Source organism: Capra hircus, chromosome 2 (genome assembly GCF_001704415.2).
Source record: "Capra hircus breed San Clemente chromosome 2, ASM170441v1, whole genome shotgun sequence".
In the NCBI taxonomy this organism is placed as follows: Eukaryota; Metazoa; Chordata; class Mammalia; order Artiodactyla; family Bovidae; genus Capra; species Capra hircus.
The window spans coordinates 5,202,026-5,227,656 of record NC_030809.1 but is presented as its reverse complement, the minus strand read 5'-3'; the positions used below and the strand labels follow the sequence as shown (position 1 = coordinate 5,227,656).

General features: G+C 38.2%; 1 protein-coding gene across 3 annotated transcripts in view; it reads right to left on the bottom strand.

Moving 5' to 3' along the window:
- CDC42 (cell division cycle 42) overlaps window positions 4,399-25,631 on the bottom strand; it is a 49,335-nt gene continuing 28,102 nt past the window's right edge. Inside the window, exons 2-6 of one of the 3 annotated variants that reach the window (XM_018055357.1) lie at window positions 24,091-24,242; window positions 21,316-21,388; window positions 10,889-10,998; window positions 10,560-10,757; window positions 4,399-5,924 (exon numbers count right to left, since the gene is read on the bottom strand). In XM_018055357.1, the coding sequence (XP_017910846.1) occupies window positions 5,835-5,924; window positions 10,560-10,757; window positions 10,889-10,998; window positions 21,316-21,388; window positions 24,091-24,195 (576 nt within the window). In that variant the 5' untranslated portion in view covers window positions 24,196-24,242 and the 3' untranslated portion in view covers window positions 4,399-5,834. Of the gene's footprint in view, window positions 5,925-6,543; window positions 7,407-10,559; window positions 10,758-10,888; window positions 10,999-21,315; window positions 21,389-24,090; window positions 24,243-25,631 lie in introns of those variants that run through there. The other 2 variants (XM_018055366.1, XM_018055370.1) reach the window with 2 other exon arrangements.

The window sequence follows — 25,631 nt, the reverse complement described above, 5'->3', positions numbered from 1 at the left end:
TGGGAGGGTTATAGTCCATGGGGCCATGAAGAACTGGACATGACTCAGCGACTAGACAACAACAAAACCAGTGGTGAGGGCCCCACACTTCCACTGCAGGGGATATGGGTACGATCCCTCGTTGGGAAACGAAGATCCCACACACCCAGGAGCCAGGAAAAAAAAAAACAAACACCCACATACAGGGATGTTGTTAGGCAGAGTCCACCTGGAGTCACTGTCAGTTTTAACTTAAATTCACCACTAGGCGGAGTTAATCTCAACAATCCAAGAAATCCATGGGCTACAGAACAGAGGGTCCAGAGTTAAAAATAGCTCAACAAATTGTTTAAAAAAAGAGACAGCTGGATACTGGCACAAGTTTTCCCACTTACATGAGGCTATACCCCAAACAGCCAATGGCCCATTATCAGGGAGTAAAGAAAGAATTTTCAGTTTAGACTTTATGGCTCAAAAGCAATGACCATCTGTAAACCCACCCAGACACTCTGCTCCAGTTGCTGCCTCTGAGAGGACTGGTCACATTGGGCTTTGCATCAACTTACACCTAAACCACAAACCAAGAAACTAAAACCCCATACAACCAAATATTAATGTATCAGAATATGGCTAATACAAAGGAAACCACTACCTATTTAACCACTCAAAAAAAAAACAAACAAAAAATCAACCCACTTGCAACTATACTCACTGACAAGAGAGGAAATAAAAGCCAAGTGACACTGCCCAAAGGTCTGACAAAAAACCAGGATGGGTGTGGGTGTGAGGTGGGGGTGGGGTGGAGTTGCAGCAGAGGAAACAAGTGACCGTGAGTTAACAAGCGATTTCATCTCCCCAAAGTCCAATGTACTCTGTTGGAATAACTTCAATTTATACTCATTTCTCGGAGAAGGCAATGGCACCCCACTCCAGTACTCCTGCCTGGGAAATCCCATGGGCGGAGGAGCCTGGTAGGCTGCAGTCCATGGGGTCACGAAGAGTCGGACACGACTGAGCGACTTCACTTTCACTTTTCACTTTCATGCACTGGAGAAGGAAATGGCAACCCACTCCAGTGCTCTTGCCTGGAGAACCCCAGGGACGGGGGAGCCTGGTGGGCTACTGTCTATGGGGTCGCACAGAGTCGGACATGACTGAAGTGACTTAGCAGCTTAGCAGAATACTCATTTCTAGCACTACCTTATATTTTTGAATCTGGACCTGTGTACTCTCTGCAGGTGAATTAGAATATTTCTGAAAGAGTGAAAAAGATCTCCATCTTCAATGAAATGTGTACAGTACACTTGTCTTGAAGTTATCAGGGAAATACAGCCTTCCTCTACATTCTAGCTTTAACTTAGAAAACCTTAGCTGAACTCTACAATTCAAATACCTGCCCTCTTCTCAAACTGCTGCCTAAGCAACCTAACTGCTGAGATGACTGCCTAAACTATCTCAGTGTCAGTCCACCAGTAAGACTATGACTATGAACTTTGTAAACCTTCTTTCCGACTAAGGCTTACGAAGAACTGAGTGCCAGCTTGGGACCACAAGTATGGAGACCTCTTCCTCAAAGGAGAGAAAAGCTGTAAAAACTGTATTCTAAAACTACTCTAAAACTCATGTCAGATATAAATGAAACCTTAAAGAGACAATCCAGTGCCACAGTTCTGAAACCTGGGGCATATTAAAATAGCAAATGAGCTTTAAAGCCATGATGTTCCTATAAAAAATAATCTGAAAAAAATTGTGATGCCCAGACCCTATTTCCAGGGATTGCCTAAAATTGCTGCAGGCATTATTTTCCTTTTTTAAAATAAGCTCCAAAGGTGCCATTCACACAGTCAGAGTTAAGAACCACTGAGGCACACACTGGTCCCCAAACATAATGAATCAAAGGTCTACCTTGGGAATATCTAAAAACTAGATTGATTCCCAGGTCCCACCCCACACCTATGTAGACTTGCACTTGAAACCTCAATGACAGTTAAGTACAGACTTATTTTATACACAAAGGGGCCAGGAGAGTGAAGCTGCCCACACATGGAGTTCGGACTGTCATTCTCCAATGGCTCCAGAGCCTAGTACAGAACAAGAGCTCTGACGAATGAATCTATGTTGTGGGCATGCACATGCAGAGAAAAGTTTTACTCTCTCACATGGTTATTCAAAAAAAAGGCAGGTATCAAAACTGTAAAGGAGAGAAAATTCCAAGCAGAAGTCAGGAACTCACATCTGTTTTATTCTCTGCTAATATCCTCAAGAGCCTTATTAAGAAGGAAAGAAAGAAACCATACTTTTTAATTACTAAATCTGAGGGAAATGAACGTCTGAGTGGCAGGCTTTGGGCTTGGCTATGTGGAACCCTCTGGACAATGGAACGTGAGGGATTTTCAATGTGCTTGTTCCTGCACCCACTCTGGCTCACTACCTGATGTCCTCTCCGGAAGGCTCCAGAACAAGAAACATGAAGCCAACCTGAGCCCAATCTGAAGCTTGGAGGCAAAATCCAACTGACCCACAATCTAGAAAAATAAATGCTGTTGCATAAGGCCAGCTGAGAGTTAGCATGGTTTGTAATGCACCATTATTGTAGGAATAGTTAATGGTTTTTTTGTTTTTTGTTTTTTTAGGAGGAGGGGCTCTTCAGAAAAAAATACAAGTAATATATAAACAAAGTATTGTAACAGTCCTGGAAAGAAGAAAATATTAAGGTGAGGTCTTCTGTTGAGCTTTTTAAGTTAAATCACCATGCTCTGAAGTTAAGGCAAACTGCGTAAGTCTTACAGAAAACAATGAGAGCTAAATCAGGAATGTGATTCAAAGACACTCCCCTCACATATTATTCAGATATCCTAACCATGAAGAGCTCAGTCTTTCCTGAAAAATAACAGAGCTGCTACTTCTTGGTGAAAAACCATCCAAATTTTCAGTGTATGTTAGCTGTACCCAGAGAAGACTAAGTTTCAAACCTCAAGAAGCAGGGTCCCTGTACACTAGTTCCTTAGCATTCAGCACCCTCCAATAACCACTAACAACATCAAAATGGGAGGAGAAAATTAAGAGAATAGTCCAAATCTAACAATGAAGAAAAAGTAGTATCTTATCCATTCTATGAAGATATTGTGAAGATAATTAGAAGACACCAATGATCTAACGACAGCTTTTCAGGAAAAAGCACCACTACACTAAATGTATAACACAAAACTTAAAGAGGTATTCTGATTATATTCAATACTATGAAAATAGGCCCTGCTTCAGAAAAAGGAAATATAACATTTTAGAAAGCCGAAGAATTGATGCTTTTGAACTGTGGTGTTGGAGAAGACTCGAGAGTCCCTTGGACTGCAAGGAGATCCAACCAGTCCATTTTGAAGGAGATCAGCCCTGGGATTTCTTTGGAAGGAATGATACTGAAGCTGAAACTCCAGTACTTTGGACACTTCATGCGAAGGGCTGACTCACTGGAAAAGACTCTGATGCTGGGAGGGATTGGGGGCAGGAGGAGAAGGGGACGACAGAGGATGAGATGGCTGGATGGCATCACGGACTCGATGGACGTGAGTCTGAGTGAACTCTGGGAGTTGGTGATGGACAGGGAGGCCTGGAGTGCTGCAATTCATAGGGTTGCAAAGAGTCGGACACGACTGTGCAACTGAACTGAACTGAACCTCTTCCCAACCAGCCCAGCTAAGTTCTAGCACAGAACAGAATCAAGTCAAACATGACTCCACATAGAAAACTATGAAAATGAGGCTACACACTGTATCAGCCTTATTAACTGAATTAACAGCCCTTAGTTTCTAAGATTCTCATATAGATCAGTATAATGCTCTTAAAAATAAATGAATCATTCTTGGCACCTACAGAAAATGTGCCCTATATTCAGATACAAGGCACAGAATCTGTAATTTGATAGAAGCAGTTTGTGGTTAACACCTCTGGAGCAGTGGTTCTCAAACTTGGCTGCATAATGGAAGTACCTGGAAAGCTTCTAAATAATCCCCTGCTCAAGCTGTACTCTACAAAGCAGCAAAGTTTGAAAACCACTGACACAGAAAACTTGGGAGAAAAAATAGCTGCTTTCCCACTAATCCATGGATTGGAGGTACACTGTCATTTCAACAACATGAGCAGTGAGCTGTCAGAGCACTTCTCTATGGAACCCACTTGATATTAAAGAAAAGGAGTTGGCAGGCTACCTGTCAAACTTAGGGGAGAAGGCAGAAATCTGAATATGTGGAGAGGAAAAAATATCTCAACCTGACTTCCAGAAAACAAAGTACATTAAATCTTTATGCTCTAAATTTTTATCCTGAAATCTGTTAGAAAATTGATGTCAATGAGAGTCAAGTTCCCACTCCTAAATGTCTAAAGATTAAGAGGCGGAGGGAAAATAACAATCCCCAGGCTGACTTGTGAAGGGTTTTTTTGTTTGTTTGTTTAATACATCTGAAAAGAATGCATATACAAAGAATTGAGACATGAGAAAGCATTGGTTCAACACTAACGAAACCTACAAGAATTAGGATTTGGGGAAGGTGGGGAAGATAATAACATTTTTAAAACTTGAAAACTGCAACCAAAATAAGCTGATAAAATCCTTATTAACACTTCTGAAGAGTCTTCTTAAGACTCTCCCTAGGATTTTTACTGAACTAGAGAGCCTCACCTGGCTGCTCTAGGGTTCCTTGTATGCAAAACAGAAATAAGGGGATTCCCCTGACTGGTCCCCATGTTGTTAAAGGTTCTCCCCCCACACCCCACCCCCAGCTTCTTAATGAAGCAGGCCTCCACCCTCGTGACTTGGAAGAGGATGTGAATCGTCCCAGGCATCTGTCTTCCAGCACCACCCCCTTGGATTTCCTCTATATACCAGGTCTTCAGCTGTGTTCTAGGAACACCATATCATACACTATTAAGCTCCATGTCTATCCTCAGCATATTAAGACAATGACTGACAGGGGGGAAAAAAAAGTTTTTTAATTATGTACTCAATCCATTTGGTGTATTTCAAAAGGTGCAATACTTTTCTTCATTTATAAGTGAAAGAAGTTAGAAATTAACTTCAAAAAAAAAATCAGCAAATGGCAAACGAATTTCCTTGAGAGTCACAGTCACATATATAGTGCATCCTAGAAAAGAGGAGGGGCAAGACAGGTTCCACCCACTTTCATGAGTTTCATCAAATACTGGACCTACTCAAGGGTGGAGAGAAAAGGCAACTTTCAAAAAGGAGTATATTATTAAATGAGGCAATTACTATACTCCTTCCTAAGAGCACCAGGTGGGGAACATGTTCTCTAAACTAGATCTAGGAAGTGGAACATGGAATCAATCCGTCCTCCTCCCCTAAGGGCTGCCCAATGGTTAATGGATTTAAAAAAAAAAAAAAAAAGACTAAATATAAACAAATCCCACACACACTCCCCCGCCCAAACAAAAAAAAAAGAAAGAAGGAAAAAAAAAAAACACTAGATATCCCAGATTACTCGCCAGAGTGGAACCCGGGAACAGCTTTAACAGCCCAAATTAGTCTGTTACAGAGTCATCACAAGCATGCCTTGCTTTTAAACAAACAAAAAAAAATAATAATAATTTTTTTGAAACGACAAAACAAAAAACTAGTACTGATCACTTTTCTGACAATACACAATTACTCAAAATTAACTAGTATTGAGAGGGGAAGGGGCCATACCTACGGGCCTTGTCTCACACAAGTGCATGTGGGTAGGTGCAGGGCATTTGTCATTATTGCAAAAACGAATTTTAATTTTTAATCTTTAGTTTGATTTAAACATTGCTTTTAGTATGATGCCGACACCAGCTGTGCAGAAAGGGCTCTGGAGAGACGTTCATAGCAGCACACACCTGCGGCTCTTCTTCGGTTCTGGAGGCTCCAGGGCAGCCAATATTGCTTCATCAAATACATTCTTTAGGCCTTTCTGAAAAGGGGTAGAAAGAAAAAAATTTGCAGTCTGATATTCAGTATAATAAAATTGAAGATCAAATTTAAAACATTCAAGCCCCCAAGAGTTGGCAAAAAACGAGTCACTGAAAAACCCTGAATCTCAACACAATCACTTCACCAAGCTCTGTCCAGGCAGGGCACTGGAAGGATCCAGCAATTCAGGAGCAGAGGAGCAGATATTCACGAGTGAGACAGTGGTTCTTTGAGAAAGCTTTTTGCAGACCAATGTATGTCACAAGAAGCAAACAAGCACACGTGTCATTTGCTCATTCAATGAGTTTTGTACAATGTGCTGCTGAAACATTTTCCATAAAAACAACTAAGCAGCTCTGCATTCAAACGAAACAGCTGAATATGGAACAGGAGTGAGAGGTCGGGCACTGGGCAGTGGCACCCTTATCACATGAAAGGCACAGGCACAGATGGAGAGAGCAATTACAGTGGCTGCATCAGAGGTATTCACTCTGAACTCCCCTTTTCCCACCAATTAAGAGCCAGGGGGATTCAAGGAAGCAGAAATGTGGGTACCTTATACATATGTGAAACTAGAGCCAGTCAGTGCAACAGGAATAAAAAGCTTCATCAGGCATTTATACAAACAATTGTATATTTTTAATTTCAAAATTTGAAGGTAACCACAATTGTACGTTTCCCCTCACAACAATAAAATCAGAAGCAGGAAAATATAAAGGTGGCAGCTTTACATCTCAACATTAACAAACCTTCAGTCAGCTGTTAAAATGGATGCTATTCTTAAAAGAGTGTAACAAATGATCTCATAAAGCAGTAGCAGGTACATCAATATCTTTCCCACCCAGACTGACAAACACTCCACTACAGCACAGACAGCCAAAGCAATAGCAACACAAAGTTTCACTGCACAAAGGAAAACCAGAAAAGAATCCTCCCTTCCCCAGTACACTCTACTAGCAGGTCACCCTTTCCCATAAATTTTGTCATGCAATTACAATTAACAATGGATCACAAGAGTAAAATGATGTTTGTGTTATTTTCTCCATCAAGAACTAAGATCTGTAAGTGTTAAAAACTCTTAATTTTCTCCAAGGACATTCTTAATGCCAGACCAAGTTCCCTTTTGCAATAGTAATCCAAACCAAAAAGCTCTCAGCATCAGGCAACTCAAGCAGCAGAAAGTTAAACAAGTCCAACTTGACTACTGATCACAAAAAATATTCTATAAGATATTGCATTCTTGATCAAAAACTAATACAGAGGTTGCTCTAAGGTAGTGAGTAAAAAGACGCAGAGGCTTTCAAACAGGATGGTTTTATTCCTTTGTTTTTAAACGATCTTTCTACAGTAGTGGGACAGGAAGCAGCAGCAAAGAGGGGAAGGAGAAAACAGTTTAGAATATACAGCACTTCCTTTTGGGTTGAGTTTCCGGAGGCTCGAGGGCAGCTAGGATAGCCTCATCAAACACATTCTTCAGACCTCTCTATAAGACAGAGGGGAGGAGAGAGAATAGCAGCCAGGTTAGAGGATTAGAAAGACTAGCAGATACAACAGCAGTCCGGATTAAATGGGCTGAATTCACAGAAGCAATGCACCTTTAGAAAAGTAACTGCCAGAAAGCTAGATCTTAAGTCCATTATCAAGAGAGTAAATAACTGAACAAATGTCTTACCTCAAAAAAGGTTAACTGAGCAAGAAAACAATTTTTGTGACAATGCCGTATGTTGATTTCTAGAACAATCACACTTTGAAATCTAACATTACAACATATTAATGAAAACAGTGCCAGAGGAATAAAATGGATATGTAAACACGAGATACATGCATTAAATTTGGATTAGTACTTGTAAAATACCCAAGTACTTCTAATGACAAGAATGGCACACGCATTTTGGAACTAAACCTATTACAATTTCAGGCTTCTGTGAATTCATCCCCTGAATAACTGAAGGACACACAGCAGACTAACAAGCATGCTACATGTTTCTAGATTCAATGACATATCTAGATGGGATTCATCAGGATCTTAGATTAAACAAGTTTTCCAGAACAACAGGTTCAGGCATTTAGAAAAAGTGTTAATTGTTCAGCAGTTTTACCAACTGGGAGAAGTTTAAAGAAAAGACTCTAGAAACAGCATACACTTCAGTTATTCAGTATTGTGTTAGAGCAAGTAACCACCACCCAATAGGAAAACAAAGAATGGGGTCCTAGAATGAGTTTTAGCAAGCAGATCAATGCTTTTAATGTCCGCGTGGGGTATCAGAGCATAAAGCATGGAGTGAAAACAAAGAATATTCTCAGCTCTATAAGGAGTAAGATGCAGAAATACACTTACACCTCAGCCAGAACTCCAGCGTGACAGTATGACTCAGCAGTACTGGTACCAGGTCTATAGACTCAACCTAAACTCAACCTAAATCTGAAGCCACAGATTTACCACCCAAAGAAGTTTCACACGTCCTTTACGTCAGCTGGATCCCAAGTAAACATGCCCCTCAAAGCCCCAGAGCACAGCTCCGGTAGCAAATGTGCGAGCCCCAGACGGCCCCGCTGGCCCTATTTTGCTCACCACCCCCACAGAGTATCTTAGAAGACTGGCACCACATATTCCATTAGGTACAAAATAAATGAGAAATAACAATAAGCACTTGAAAAGAAACAAAGGTTAAGTTTTCTTCCTTCTGTGTCTTTCACAAACTAGAAATGCTAAACAAGTCAAAGGTTCCTCTGAAATTCTTTCTACATATCTAGGAGCAAATTCTGGCTGTCAAACATAAAGGAGGAAAGCTATCAAGGAGAAATAAATTTTATAAGGGGAAAAAAAGAAGAGGACAACAATTAGTAACTAGGGCATCCCTTAATAAGAAGCAAGTATGTTCCTGCTTATTGACAAAGATCAACTAATCCCCTACAAGACAAACCTAATCTTTGCTTTAATCACACTATCTGATTATATAAAGAGTTCAGTTTTAGAGGAACCAACAAATTCTGGAGTCCTAAAAACTTCCGGCTTCCAAACTGCACCAGGGACCCCATTTTCTGTCTTCTCTTTTGATTTCTCCAAACTTCAAAATCTGATAAGAAAAATATATTTGCTAAGACTTTTTCAAATTTCTGTTCTCTGAAAAGGGACTTCCTAAATAAATCTGCTCATATTGTAGAACACCTTATATGGAAGCATCCAATTCTCTAAAATAAGCTTCTCTTGGGACCTAAAACTGGGCCCACATGGCTTACCTGCCTCCACTTCCCCCCAAAGCAACCCATATTCAGAGAATGGGGACATGCAACAGTTAGCCGATTCAAGTGTTCCACACACATCCTTCTTCAGTACACACACAACATTTTTCTAGCAAAACACAGAGGCGTTAGGCATTTTTTAAAGTCTCAGCCAGCTGTACAATTATGCATTTTTTTAAAATCTCAGCTGTACATGTAAGAAAATATAAAATCATCTCAACTTGTAAATATCTGCAATGTCAATACAACAGAACTGAACTGTCAGGAAACACTGGGCTTGGAAGAATAAAATTAGGCCTTGAAGCTATCCTGTGAGATATCCAGCTTCGAGCGCAAATTCTGTGTTTACATATCCAGCCCAGGGCTAAACTGGAGATTTCTAAGTTATGTCTACACCCTACTTACTACATACCTAGTACATGTAGAATATGTAACTATATGCCATTTACTTTAGTATATATAAAATCAAGAATCTGTCTTTTTAACTTAATTTTTTAAAAAAAACCTATCTGAAAAAGCAGTGTGAGAAATATAAGTGAACTTCACATAACTGTAAGAAATTTCTACCCTTCAGTCCTGCCTTATTTTAATTAGGCATGTCTGCTCACTGTTCAAACGTCAAAAAACAGAATAAAAAAGTCCTGGGCTAATTATTTCCATAATCCTTCCTTCCACCCCCCAACAGAACAATTCTCAAATGGGAGAATAGGTTGGCGATACCATGAAGGCCGAGAAGGTGAAACCACACAAGCCAGGTGTAACTCTCACCCAAAATACGCTCAGCACTGCTCACTGTCCTCAGAATCTGAAGTTTCCCATCAAACTACGAACAGAGTTCCAATTAAATCATTCAGAAAGAAAAGTGAACAGTGTAAGGAAGGAATGCCTCCCAAAATCTAGGAATAGAGACATTATATAAAGGCAAACTTGAGAAATGGCCAAGGTAGCTTTCTCTGAAAGTCTCAATAATTACGACCAATTCCCGATTTCAGATGAATTACCCCAGGAGGCTATAGCATCAACTGTCAGTACTGATAAAGATGAGATTTACTTAGATGAAATTTTAAGTTGGGGGCAGGGGGAAGAGGGGAATCATTCACATACTCTTATAAATTTGTGCTAATATGGACCTTACCATTAATTAAAAAAAAAACAAACCACAATCCCTGACCACTACAAATGATACATAAAACAGGGAGCTCACCAACACAAGCACTTTATTTAGAGACGAATAATTTTCTTCATAAAAACGGAGACCTCTAACAAGACTTCTAACAGTCTTCCTGGGCAGCTTTCTTGAGCACTGCAGACCACTGTCAGAAATAACCCATGTCCTAAACGCTACTCAAACCGCTCCACTGTTAATAGACATGGGGCTCCGCACAGTCCTCACCTGTGTGAGTGCAGAGCACTCCACATACTTGACAGCCTTCAGGTCACGGGCCAGCTTTTCAGCAGTCTCTGGAGTGATAGGCTTCTGCTTATTCTTAGCAAGTTTCTCAATAGTAGAGGGGTCATCTCTGAGATCAATTTGGGTCCCAACAAGCAAGAAAGGAGTCTTTGGACAGTGGTGAGTTATCTCAGGCACCCACTAGAGAAAAGATATTTTAAAAAAAGAAAAAATACACCTGCATTAATCCACAAGCCTCCAAAGCTATGTACAAGTCAACAGAAATTCTACGATACCCTTTTTTTCAGGGAGAAAGTATCTGACTAACTCACCTTCTCTTTCACATTTTCGAATGAGGATGGAGAGACCACTGAGAAGCAGACCAGAAACACGTCTGTCTGTGGATAGCTCAGCGGTCGCAACCTGTCATAGTCCTCCTGCCCTAAGGGGGAGAAAAGCAGAGAAATCAGCAAGTAAGTCTTGGTGCCTAACAGCATTAACATCACAAGCAGCCAACAAATTAAGCACGTAGTTAACAGCACACTTACTAATGAGAATGTAACTTATCTAATAAAATGTATAGCTTTGTAACAGAATATTTAAGCAATACTCTCAACTCAGCTAATTCTAGTTAAGAGGTACAAGCTATCTGTGATAAAATAAATTAAGTCACAGGAATGTAGTGCTCAGTACAGGGAATATTGTCAGTGACAGCTCAGTATCTCTGCATGATGTGCATAAAAATATCAAGTTACTATGTTGTACACCTAAAACTTATATAATATTGGGAGTCAACTATACATCAGTAAAGAAAAAAAATGGAGAAACTGTTTTCACTGCTTTAGAACAGCAATGAATGTTATGTATTATTTGCCTTGATATCAATTTACAGTTTTCAACAAACTGCTGCCAGAAATGATTAAAAATCAGATCTACTCAGATCTAAGAAACAGTGACAGTGAAACTGTGTAAGGCAGGGGTCCCCAACCTCCAAGCCATGAACCAGAACCTCCTGTCAGATCAGCGGCAGCATTAGATTAGAAATGAAGTGCACAGTAAATGTAAGGTACTTTAATTATCCTGAAACCATCCTCCCTACCCCCAATCCATGGAAAAATCTTCCCTGGTGCCAAAAAGGCTGGGGAGTGCTGACCTAAGCAAACAAAAACCTCAGTAAAATCCAGCTGACAAAATCCACTGCTCATGACTACCAAATCAGGCTCACATGTTTAGTTAATGGGTACGTGTAAGACACCAGTACTTGAAACTGAAAACACATAGAAAAAAAAGAACTCAACAAAAATCAATGTGATGTTAAATTAATATGGAGGAAACTCTGGTGAAAAGGAGAATATTTACATGGTCTTAAAGATTATTTATAAATCACAAGGGGGGAAAAAACATAAGCACACTATGAAGAAATGACATCACCTGACTGAGTGATCAAGATTACCACCAATGAGTGGCAGGTGAATATCATATGCCTCTACATTCATATACTAAGGAAGACATCACTAAGGTAATATTCCAACCAAAACAGCATAGTTTGTACCTAATCATGAGAAAAGAGACCAAAACCAAAATGAGGGGAGGAGGGTGAGGATTCCTAGGTCTGTAGTATATTAAAATGTCATGAAACACCAAAAAAGAGGCTGGGGGCAGAAGAACTGATCCAAATTACAAGAAACTAAAGAGACATAACAATTAAATGCAATACATGGTCCTGGACTAAAAGCAGAACAAAACTGGACTTAGATCAATTGACAAACTGGAATCTAGATGTTAGAGTACAATATCGATGCTAAATTTCCTGACGTTGATTACCATTATACAAAAATCTCTCCTTAGGAAATTCATACTTATGCAAGGCTGTGTGTGTTAGTCGCTCAGTTGTGTCCAACTCTTTGAGACCCCATGGGCTGTAGCCCACCAAGCTCTTCTGTCCATGGAGTTCTCCAGGCAAGAATACTGGAGAGGTAGTGATTCCTTTCTCCAGGGTATCTTCCACACCCAGGGACTGATCCTGGGTCTCCTGCATTGCAGGCAGATTCTTTACCATCTCAGTCACCAGGAAAGCCCTAATTCAAGGATAATGACAACTTACTCTCAAACAGTGCAGGGGGGAAAAAAGTATGTACAAATATGCTGAAAGAGGAAAAAAGCAGATAAAACATTAACAACTGGTAAATTTTGTTAAGGATGTATGTGGGTTCCTGGCACTATTTCTGCAAATGTTCTTTACGCTTGAAATTATTTCCAGATAAAAAGTGTCTTAAAATATCCATACACATTTCCAAAACTGTGAAGGAAAGGGAAGAGTCACAGAGAAAGGATTTCATAATCCAATTTCAAAACTGAACTACAACAATCCTATGTATTAACAAGAACAGTTCACAAACAAAAAGCAAAAGGGAATCCCTGGTGGTCCAGGTTGGGTCTCCACACGTTCACTGTGGAGGGCAAGGGTTCAATCCCAGGGGAGGGGAGACTAGGATGCACACAAATCATGCAACCACAAAACAAAGAACAGGAAAGTACTTGATGACGCTGAACTGGATGCTAAAAATGATCAAAATGGTAAACTTTATGTTATATGCATTTTACCCCAGTAAAAAAATATTTTAAGGGGAAAAAAGGAAAGTTAAATATTTTGTTGTTATTGTTCAGTTGCTCCTATGTCCTACCACCTGGGAAACCCTAAATATTTTCTATGCCAGTGATTTTTTTTTGCCACCAATGAGAAAGAATATAAGAATTTAGGGTAGCTATCAAAACATGGTAATTAAAGATGTCAAGGAAGCCTGGCATGCTGCAGTCTATGGGTTCGCAAAGTTGGACACGACTGAGCGACTGAAGTGAACTGAAACAATACATAAGTAGACAATAAAGGTATTGTCAGGAGAATACAGCAAGCAAGTGAATAAGGTTTAAAGAAGTCAAAATAGAGATTACAAAACAACAATTACAAAACAATAAAATCACTTTTAGTACCTCTAGCAATTACTGATGGTTAGAATCAAAGGAAGTCAAAGATATGCACTAAAGTGTTTAACTTAATACTTAAATACTATAGCAAGCTACTAGTAACTTAAATACTTACTACAGCAATCTGCTAGGATTAGAATCAAAACAATTCAAAGGTATCCACTAAGGTGTGTAACTATAATGTACAATTGTAGACACAGAAGGGATTAAAAAGGAAAGAATGGGGGGGGGGGGTGAAATTAGCCAAACTCTTTAATTCTCTCAATCTTAACTGCCTGAGCGCTAACACTAGCTGGAGCTCTGAGGTATCACAACCAAAGCTCCAAAAGAACAATAAAACAAAAACTAAATTTAGAAAATCAGAGGATGATACAGTTAACCAAACTGCATAAAAAGTACAGATGTTCACACACCTTTTCTTAGCCCTAGTCCCTACTCAAATAGAATATATTTCATGAAAATTAAGGCCGACATAGACTAGAAAAGGCTACATTTTTAGTCATCCAGCCCCTGCATCAAAAATAGACTCCTAAGCAACACCGGGAGCATCTAAATAAATGCCCAATGTTTTACATGCAACCAACCTTCAATTCAGATGGACTGGAGGCAGAAAGCAAGTAACAGTCATTGTTTTTTAACATAAGACCCAAAGAGGTATTGGTCTGTCCATTTACTTGTAATAAACAAGCCCTCAAAGCTATAAATCTTTCTTTTCCTTTGCTAAGGAGAAAAAAAATTCAAAAGTAAAATTGTTCAATAAACAAAATGTAGGTTACCTTACATTTGCTACAAGTGCTACATTTAAGGAAACAGAGTGAGCATGATCCCTTAGGTGAGCAAGCCTCTCCAATATCCAAGCATAATTCATCCAGCTAAAGCCTATTTTCTGAGCTTGTCACAAGCAGTCGTTATTCACTCAAGACAGAGCCAGCAGTATCGTTTAACACCCTTTAAGGTACACAACATAATCAAAATTCCCCTCTACTGTGTAAGACAGGTTTTGACTAAAAGTCTTAAATTATATTTAGCAGCACACCAGCTCACCACTTAATTTTTAACACTTGACAAAAAGCAAGGGTACATCACATAGGTTGCTGGTTTTGTTCCTTGCTCACAATCTCATATTCAAAATTTGAATTCAAGAGGAATTTAAGTCAACTTAAACTGAGGACTCTGGTCCATATGAAATCTGAAATGTTCTCATGGTATGAAAAATAAGAATATGGCTAAAAAACAATTTTCAGAAAATTTCAGGAGGACATTACAAATTCCATAGAATATACAACTACAAATTAAAACTTTAAACATTTTTTTCTACACACACTTTCTCAAAATTCAACAGCATTTAGTGATCCCTGCTCCATCTATGCTGTGGAGCTTGTGTGCGTGTGTGCGCAGTGGCTCAATCAAGTCCGACTCTCTGCAACCCTATGGACTGGAGCCCACTAGGCTCCTCTGACAATGGAACTGTCCAGGCAATACTAGAGCAGGCTGCCATTTCCTCCTCGAGGGGATCCTCCCAACCCAGGGGTCAAATCCACATCTCCTGCATTACAGGCAGATTCTTTACCACTGTGCCCCCTCCCCGGGGAAGCCTGTTACGGAGATTATTCCTAAATTCATAACTTTCACATCATGAGAGAAAAAAAATCCAAAAATAAATGGGGACACTGGAACCCGAGATTCCTACCAGCTTATATATAACATCTGTAAAAATCTACACCATTGCATGTTAATGCAGAACTTACTGAAGACTCAAAGAAAGATTCTACAGTAACACTAGAGACCAAAGCGGCTATAAATATCTCTGTGGACAGCATTGCCATTCCTGACAAAGTAATTGATCAATAACTACAAAAGACAGCCAGATACTAGAAACACCTCAATGAAAGTTTTTTTTTAATTGCAATATAATTGCTTCATAATGTTGTGTTAGCTTCTGCTGTACAACAACATGAATCAAGAACACCAACGGCTAAACCAGGTCAAAGTACATCACTATGGCTTGTTCTGAGTATTATTCTTTTGCTAAGGAAGAGAATAATATTAGCTCTGCACCAAACACATTCCAGTCACTGTGCTGGGGTTTAATTGTAAAGTGAGTCATGTAGGGATGTGAGAGTTAAACCATAAAGAAGGCGGGGGGAAGGGAGGGGAGGAAAAAAAAAACCATAAAGAAGGCTGAGTGCAGAAGAATTGATGCTTTTGAACTGTGGTGCTAGAGAAGACTCTATAAAGTCCCTTGGACTACAAGATCAAACCAGTCATTCCTAAAGGAAATCAACCCTGAATATTCATTGGAAGTACTAATGTTGAAGCTGCAGCTCTAATACTTTGGCCACCTGATGTGAAGAGCCGATTCATTGAAAAGACCCTGATGCTGGGAAAGACTGAAGGCAGGAGGAGAAAGGGGCAACAGAGGCTGAGATGGCTGAACTACCAAATTTGGGCATAAATTTGAGCAAATTCCAGGAGACAGTGAAGTTACAGGAAAGCCTGGCGAGCTGCAGTCCATAGGGTCACAGAGAGTCATACAGGACTTAGTGATAAACAATGAACCATAAATACACAGCTCCTCAGGTTTTACGTATGTATTCACTCCATTAAACTATCACTGAATCTTTACAACACCTCTGAGGAAAATATTTTAAACATTTTATACATCAAGGTAATTAAGCTCCACATAGTTAAGTAACTTACCAACTATCGAGCTAACTGGTCTATCTAGCATCAAAGTCCAACCTTTCTCTCGTTTATTGCTACGGTAGTGCCTGAAGTGACTGATTACAACTGTTAGAATTCAAAAATGAAGCTATCTTCTGAAAACTGAACCTAACAAGAGAATACATAAATAAAATAAATGAGAATGGAGGGAAACAAATTTAATGTGAACATAAATGAACTGAACTGTCTTCCAAATAACATAGCCACATGGGGGCGGGGCGGGGGAACAAAATCTAAGAAACTTTGTATGTTATTAGACCAAAGGAAAAAGGTATTGCAAACCAATCTTGAACTCTTATTACATATTTGCTTTTCACAGTGGTATGGTATAAAATTCTGAAATTGCTTTATGTGTGTTGCAGAAGTGAAAATGAGAACATTTTACTCATCTTTCACGGACTCAGTATCTACCTATAGAAGACATGGAGATGAAAACATGGAATTGGTGAAGGTGAAGACGACAGCTTGAATTGGACCGAATTTGGAGTTATCAACAAAAACTCGCTATCCAGATTAAACACGCCTCCCTAGCTGGAAGAATGATATTCAAGACAAGTCACTGTGGTTCAGGACAAGTCACTGTGGTGCAAAAGAAGTTGCTACCCTGTTATAGCTGTTCTGTTCTCTTATCTATGTCCAGAGCTCTGAAACAATAAGCACGTCTAGGACTTAAGATTCCCATTTTGCAACATTGTAGGAAAAATTGATTCAGGCAAAAAGTGTCAGTGATTATTAAATCTAGAGAGAGTGCTAAAGAAAGAGAATGTTAATATCATTTTAAAGTATCGCCTCACAAAGTGACTATTAATTATAAAAGGAAATATTCTAAATATATAGTAGGAAAACTGGACAACTCCACGAAAAGTGATCAGAATTACTTTTACCAAAAGGTGATACCCTGAGATGGACATACTTATCAACCTGGTATACTAACCAAATACGCCTATCTTGAATCTACTCATGAGGAAATGGACAAACTCAAACTGAGAAACATTCCATAAAATAAATGGCCAGTTTTCTTTAAAAAAAAAAAAAAAAAAAAAAGGCAATGGTATAAAAGGCTGAGACTCTATACTAAAAGATATTAACCAAAGAAGAGTGACAACTACATGCAATGTGTGACCCTAGGTCAGATCTTGTAGAAGAAAAATTGCTATAAGGAACAATATTAAGACAACTGACAAAATCAGAAAGTTGACAACAGGTCAAAGCTTAAAATATTACACACACACACACTGCTAAATTTCCTAAATTTGGTAGGTGCACTGTAAGAATTCCTTGCTCTTCAGAACTGCATACTGAAACATTAAGACACAAAAGGGCATGAGGTATGCAACTTAGTCTACTAATGGCTTAGAAATAAAAGCGATACGCACACAGAGCGGGAGAATGTCACAAAAGGCTAAAAACTGGTGAATCTGGTCAGGAGTTCTTTGTAGTAGTATCTATAAACCTGAAGCTAAATCAGGATAAAAAGTGATAAAAGACAATGTGCATCCAAATACTAAAGTGTTCCTCTAGGAAACATAAAACTACAAACAGACTCCTGTGTTAACAAAAGAAGTTAAACTGTGTTGTGATCAGACTACTGTGTAACCATGAAGACTATGACACACAAGTGTAACCCTGAAAGAGATCATCATACTTTTCTACAAAGAGATAAAGGCAGGTACAGAGAAAAGGGGCGAGGAAGAGTATCCTTTTCTTTTCTCTATGTATAAATACAATAAATGTACAGGAAGAGCTCTGTTTTGAACATGCACTAAGATGTGATTGTCTCTGGATATAGATGGTTTTTCATATTCTCCTTTTGCTTATCTATATTCTGTTTTTCCTATAATAAGGAAAAACCTGTATCTCTATAATAAACAATAACATTTTAAATTCTGACATAGAAAGGAATTGGTGGTGGAATTGGAATTATTCAATATGGAAAACAGACTATGATAAAATACGTAAGTGAAAAAAAGCTAAATATAGAACTATAAACACAAGAGTAAAAAGCATTAAAAAAAAAAAAAGAAAGAAAAAACAAAATAACTGGAAACTCATTAAACAAGAATTTGGTGTTGCGACCACCGAAGCAGAAATAAAGCTATGAGACAGAGGAAGAGCCCTATCTCTGGTCTTAAACAGTATTATTTTAAAACAGCTGTAAGAGTTGTAGCTAAAGATAGGAATAGTATAAAAAAGAAGTCAAAACGACTATATTCAATACCTTGTAACAACTTAAAATGGAAAAGAATCTGAAAAAGGAAATACGTGTGTGTGTATATATACATAAATATAAATATAAATAACTGAATCACTTTGTAGTACACCTGACACTAACATGACATTAAAAATTAATTATACTTCAATTCTAAAAAGTTTTTTAAAAAAATAAATAAATGAATTAAAGAATTCAAAACAAAATAACACAGTCGACAGGTTAAAAGTAACCAAACAAATAAAGGAAACCAGAGGCTATCTGAGCATGGATGAAAGCTTTAGCAGAAAGAACACTGAGTTAATGAATGACTCCAACCAGGATTCTGAGATTAAGGCCTCTGGAGAAGGATACAGAGTCTCCTCTTAAGTCTATCAAAGACAGGAGACTCAATCTGGATGCCTAATATCCCAGGTCTCCAGCACCTGTCAAAAAAGATCTTAGGCTTACAGTGACCTTAACCAGTTGAGGTGAAAACTCTGCAACTTGCCCCGTACAGTAAAATAATTTCCTTAGTAAATGTCTTTCAACCCCTATAAAGATTGGAAATCTAATATAGAAATGAAACAAATCAAACATTATTAATTTTCAATTACATTTGGGAATAACCTATTCTTACTTAACACTCAGTGTCTATAATATTTAAAATAATCACCATGTTAAAGAACATGATAGATTAGTTTTCTGATTCCAATTTAAAATGTGTTACAGAGTAAGTGATCTTGAGTTTTCATTGAAAATGTTAAGAATTTTATGAAAGTTGTAAATAATACTGTTTAAAAGATAAATTAAAACAAATACAGAAAATCATAAGTTATCAGGTTTATTCAAGTTATATACGTAAACACTTGGGTATGTTTCACTTGTCATGTCAAGCAAACCGAATCACTTAAAATAAAATCTGAGTATTTTAAGTTTATAAATGCAATCTAAAGTGCTACAAGAAATTTAACAGGTGTAAATGAGGCTAACTAGGATTAAAGTCTGACCAACCCAAGTTAAATAAACCAGTATTAATCAAAGGACCCTGGGCAACTGTGAGAATGATTTGTTAAAAAAGAGATGTTTTAATAAAAAGAAGTAATAAGTTGTGCAACTATTAATAAATGTAAAGGCTTACTCACTTCCAAACTGTGACCATACAAAGACATATATATAAAAATGTTCACAGCACCATTATCCATCATAGCTTAAAAACGGAACCCAAACCATCACCTTGTTATTGGTGGATGAATGGATAAAACAAACTGTGCTATATTCATAAACTGAATACAAAAGAAACAAACTATTGATAAACATAACAGATGAATCTCAAAAAAATTATGCTACATGAAAGAAGTAAAACACAAAAGGCTACAGATCATACGGTTCCAATGATATGAAATTCCAGAAAAGCAAAACCATACTGACAGAAAGCAGATCTGCAGCCACCTGGGGCCAGGTCAAGGACGGGCCTGACTGTACAGGAAGCCCTTAGAATGGCATATCTTGAGGACTGTGGCAGTTACACAGCTATATGGGCTTCCCAGGTGGCTCAGCAGTGAAGACTCCGCCTGCCAACACAGGAGTCGTGGGCAGGTTCAATCCTTGGGTCAGGAAATCCGCTGGAGAAGGAAATGGCAACCCACTTCAGTATTCTTGCCTGGAAAAATCTCATGGGCAGAGGAACCTGGCAGGCTACAGTCCACAGGGTTGCAAAAGAGTCAGGCAAGACTGAGCGAAAACACCACCACAACTATAGTCAGCAAAAATAATCAAACTGAGCACTTAAAATGAGTGAATTCTATTGTACTATACTTCAAAAAAGATTTTTAAAAAATGATTTAAGACATAAAGGTTTATAAAAAAATAAGTTTTGAAATTTGAAAATAAAGATTAAAATTAATTTTCAACCTCAGATAGCCATATATTGCCTCTTCTCTGTACACAGATTGTCTCCGAAGGCACACAAAAACAAAAAAATCCTTCACCAACCGTGAGATGTAGGTCATTAACTTACTGTGTCCATCTTCCAAGTTTTCTCTAATATACCATTACTCTTAGAATTTTTAATTCATAAAAATTTTCAAGGTCTAACACACCATTAGAAAGTCTCTAAACTTAACTGTTTACTACTGTCTCTCCATTTCACCCTCCCAATTAAATCTAGAGAGTTCCTCAAAGTGGGCAGTATGATATATTCCGTAAGAGCAATATGTCATCTGGCAGGCAGTGAGAGGATAACTCATAAACAGCAAAGAGGTTAGAATTCCTACATACCAAAACAAATTTCTGAATATGTCTTTCGCCTAACTGAACTGATAACAGAAATAATAGAAGTCAGAGATTAGGATGTGCAGTTACTATTAAAATAAGGAAAAAACACTGAGAAACTGTTAATAAAGAAGAAATTTATTTAAATTTGAAAAGCTGACTGCAAGTATCAATATTGTGAGCTAAACACTGGTTTGCCCTAAAAATGTTTCAAATGTAATATAAAACAGCAAGCTGTAATATGATACTACAGAAGCTACCTATATATGTAATATACAGACACATATACTAAAGACTAAGTAAGTCTTCAAACACAAGAGTGACAGCAGAGCCTGTCCAATGTACTCTGCTCTCATGCTACTTGGTCCCCTTCCACACCATCCAGTCAGGGTACTCCAGACACCTATCTGCCATTCCAGGTCAGGGGCTGCTTCTTGGTCAAGCATCGACCATCATAATATTCAATCCTACTATTAACAAAAGCAAATGGTTTGCTAATACTCTAGTTTCCCAAAATGTCCCAAAAAAGACAACCAGCAAGTGTTACAGTTACAGACGAAAACATTATAGAAGACAGCAAGTTTTCACCTGCAGTATCAAAAAGTCCAAGAGTATATGGCTCTCCACCAATCATAACTGTGACAGCATAGTTGTCAAAAACCTAAAACAGAAAAATATGATATTGTTAGTGTGCAAGAGGATGGTCAAAACAGGACAGGACATCTCTTAAGCTAAAACAAAGTTTCCTTCCCAAGACTCAATGCTCTCTCAGTCCGTATTTCTTCTATGACCAATCATGCCAACTAAGCCCTTGCACGACCTAACAGTTCTTCCAAAAGAAGTGACAGAAGATGCACTCTGGCATGTCTGCTCTACCCCAACCGCCCAGATAAAAAGCCACGAAAGGGTTAGCGGCATCGCAGCAGTGGAGTCCCCTGGCTATATGAAACGATACGATTCAAGTTTGAAACTTTTCAGACACTAATTTAAAGTTTACCTAAATTTTCTATCTAATTTCTAAGAAATTATTCTTCACAGTCCATTTCCTTTTAATGTAGAATTTAAATCTCCTAGATCCATGATAATCTTTTTCCTTTCAGGGTTCAAGACAAGAGCAGCCCTGTTGCAAATATGCCCCATTACAGAAAAATATAGGTTCCCTCAAGTTACTCAAGGAAAGTGTCCAAAAAGGCTGGCAGATCTTTTGTTGGGACTTCATGAATAAAACTCAAGTTACTGGGTACAAACCACATGACCTAAGATACCTTCTTTGAATTGAGTATACTTAAGGATAGTATATAGGTGTGTGTGCACACTTAAGGATACTGAATAGGGTATACTACTTATAAATAGACTGCAAAACCCATAACAAACAAACTCAGTATATACTAATATATATATATATATATAGGTATACTAAGTAATCTGTAAAAATGGGAGGTAACTAAAGGAAATGAAAGTTCCAACAAATGAAAAATGAAAAAAATGAATGAAATGATAAAAGACCCAACACTAATTCATGGACTCCTCTGAATTATTAGTAATTTACAATTGAAAAGCAAGGCTTTCCAGCCAAGAGAAGGATGGTACATTTTAATATCGGCTCTGCTTAACACCAATTCTCTGATTCATGTTTTAGCGGACTGGATTGTTGGGAGCTTGTTTAAATGTTTTAAAAAAAAAAAAGTAGACTGGAAAAAAGGGCTTGGGAGAGGCGGCAGTTAAAAGGAAACTCAGTTCTTGACCGCAAGAACAAGGAAGTAAAAACAATATGGTTAAGCTCTTATTTAGGTTATTTTCTGAAGCCATACCTAACCCTTTTCCAGAGATCCACACACAAACACATACATAAAACACCCACAAGCTCTCCTTAAACACTTAAGACTCAGAAATCCCATTTGTATGAAAATAACTTTAAATGGAAACTGAAACACGAACATTCTGATGGCCTTCACTCAAGATCCACAAAACTGACCTATCTCTAAAGGTCCCCTAAAAGTCCCTTTCAACCTCAGCACTTCTTTCACTTCCAAATATCTCCAAAAGGGCCAATTTAAAAATACTCATGTTTATAAATATGATTTCTCCCCCTTCAAGAAACCCTAGTTTTTCCTCCTATAGCCTAGGCCTACCTCAATCACTATCTGCCCTGAAACATTACAGACTGCCAATTACAATCAAACATAATTACCAAACCTTTAACCTGTCACCACCCTCTTAAAAATACTCTCATCTCTGAAGATTAATCTGAAGTAATCGTACATTTTCTTCCTTTTCACTTCCAAAAAATACTCAGGTCAGTTCAGTCGCTCAGTCGTGTCCAACTCTTTGCGACCCCATGAATCGCAGCACGCCAGGCCTCCCTGTCCATCACCAACTCCCGGAGTTCACTCAGACTCACGGCCATCAAGTCAGTGATGCCATCCAGCCATCTCATCCTCTGTCGTCCCCTTCTCCTCCTGTCCCCAATCCCTCCAAGCATCAGAGGCTTTTCCAATAAGTCAACACTTCGCATGAGGTGGCCAAATATTAATCATACATAGGTGCTCTATAACCTCTAAAATAGCTCACTTAACAGAGGTGGTTGCGGCCAGGCCAAGCCAACACTAGCTCCTCTCTCACCACAGAATAGACATCTATCTTTAACATAATTATACCACTGGATTGGTCAACCAACCTAGGACAAACACTGGATCCCCAAACACATTCACAATGAGTGTTACTCTAAATAACTCTCCCTCTCTGACTTAAAGATCTTTGTTATCCCCATTTTCCTTCTACTCTTCTAAGGAGCTGATAAAAAGCATTATGTGCGAGCGAACCTCCATAGGCTTCTGTTGATGTTCTCATAAGAAAAACAGGTCTTCTCTGCCTCTAAACGCCAGTCTGGAGCACCATTTCTGTGAGGACAACAGCTCCATAAGCTTTTCTTCTACTCCCTAAGGAGAATGTGTAGACACACACTACTTTCCCTCAAGTTACAAGGCCCCCCAAAATCATCCCGAAGAACTCCAAGCACTGATTAATCATTGGCCAAGATATCAAAAAAAAAAAAAGTCACCTCATTCCAAGATGTAGTGCATACTCCTCCAAACTGAGACCACCACTCTTTAGAAGCTTGTCTACTGGAGTTTTGCCTCCCAGCACTTCTTGCAAACCCTTCTGTCACCCCTTCTGACTTTCCACTGATTTTTCAGCTGTTTAATTTTAAAGTGTACATAATTTACCCATGAGAAGTCAAGATCTTTAAAAACAGGAAACAAAGGCAGACAACAGAAAAATTTCAGTACACACATGAGAAAGTTTTCAAAAGGATATCAAATTATAATACACTTCACTAACAGATGGAAGCTTTATACTTACAGTTGGTACATACTCAGATGGAAATTTGTTGGTTGTGTAGGATATCAGGAGACACGTTTTACCAACAGCACCATCACCCACAACAACGCACTTAATTGTCTGCATTGCTGAAACAGTTTTGTATCCACTTTAAATATTTCAAATTTGATGACCTACAAAAAGATTAAAAATAATTCTCTCAATTATTTGTACTTACACATATATTGTTTTTCTTCAATTAGCAACAGACTCACACATTCAGAGCAATAACAGAATCAGCACCTCAACTACCAGCGCTAGGAGAACCAAAAAAGAGAAACAGTGATTTGCAAATAGGAATCAATTTTCCTAAATTTCTGATCCTTGGTTGTTTTTGACTTAAGTGTTTTTCTTAAAAAATCAAAAAGAACATAAACAGCAGCACAGATCTTTTTATAATGAAAGAGAAGAAGCTATTTCAGAATGAACCCCACTTAATGTCAAGCGTTATTTTGTGCAACTTTTCCTTCAGTTGTACGTGCCCCCACATGCGTGTATACACATATATGTGTACTAGACTGCAAAAAAAGGCCACTGCTTCAGAGAATGGTCCCTTTACCCCATCTAAGGTGGCTACTCAGGCATAACTAATAAGCAGCAGAGCATCATCACCTGCCCCGCATAACAGATAGGCATGAAGAACTGGACAAAGATCAGGGTGATCCCTGGTCTCAGTGGCTGTTTCAGCACCAAGCTGTCAAGCTACTAATTCAATATTTATGGTATGAAGAGATCAAAATCTAGACTTTTCAAATGAAAATGATCACTCTAAAGCATTCTAACTTATAAACAGATACAATTACCTTACCTTCTTTTACTATAGTCCTCCATTCTAAGACACTATTGATTATAAATACACCAAATATTTATTAATTTTATCAATTCTGAGATGCTTGTTTTTACACTTAAGCATTTCTAAAATCAGAACATATCTTTACCAAAGGTTCCTTACACTTGTTACCAGCCATTTTACCCCAACATGTTGACATCTATGAAACTGGGATATATGACATCTTGTATCAGCGAAATCTTAAGTTTTTCTGAAAGAATAAAAAAACACCACTACCTATATATCTATTTTTTAAGATTAAATTCTTTTTCTTATAATTCTGAAGGGATTACAATTTCTTGTTAGCTAGAGATGCCACCTTATTAACATAAAAATGTCAACAGAATTAGATGCCAGGCCTATATGCTCCTATTAACCTCTGCAACTCTTAAGCATCACTTAGGCCTGTTAATATCTCTGTATATATACGAGGAATGGGTAACATACAGGAAATACACCTTCTTCCATTCTTCATCAAAATCATCTTGACTGCATTTCTCTTTATTTAACCTCCTTTTATCTTTCTCTCTTCCCTGTAATGCACTAGAGAACAATGCACTAGCATACTCATACTAAGTTAAGGATCTTGACCCCTAAACTAAATCATTTATCAAAATAACAACACTACACCAAGTACTAAATTAATTCTAGAGAATTATTCTAGAAGAATATCTTCTACTGATTAATAAAACCA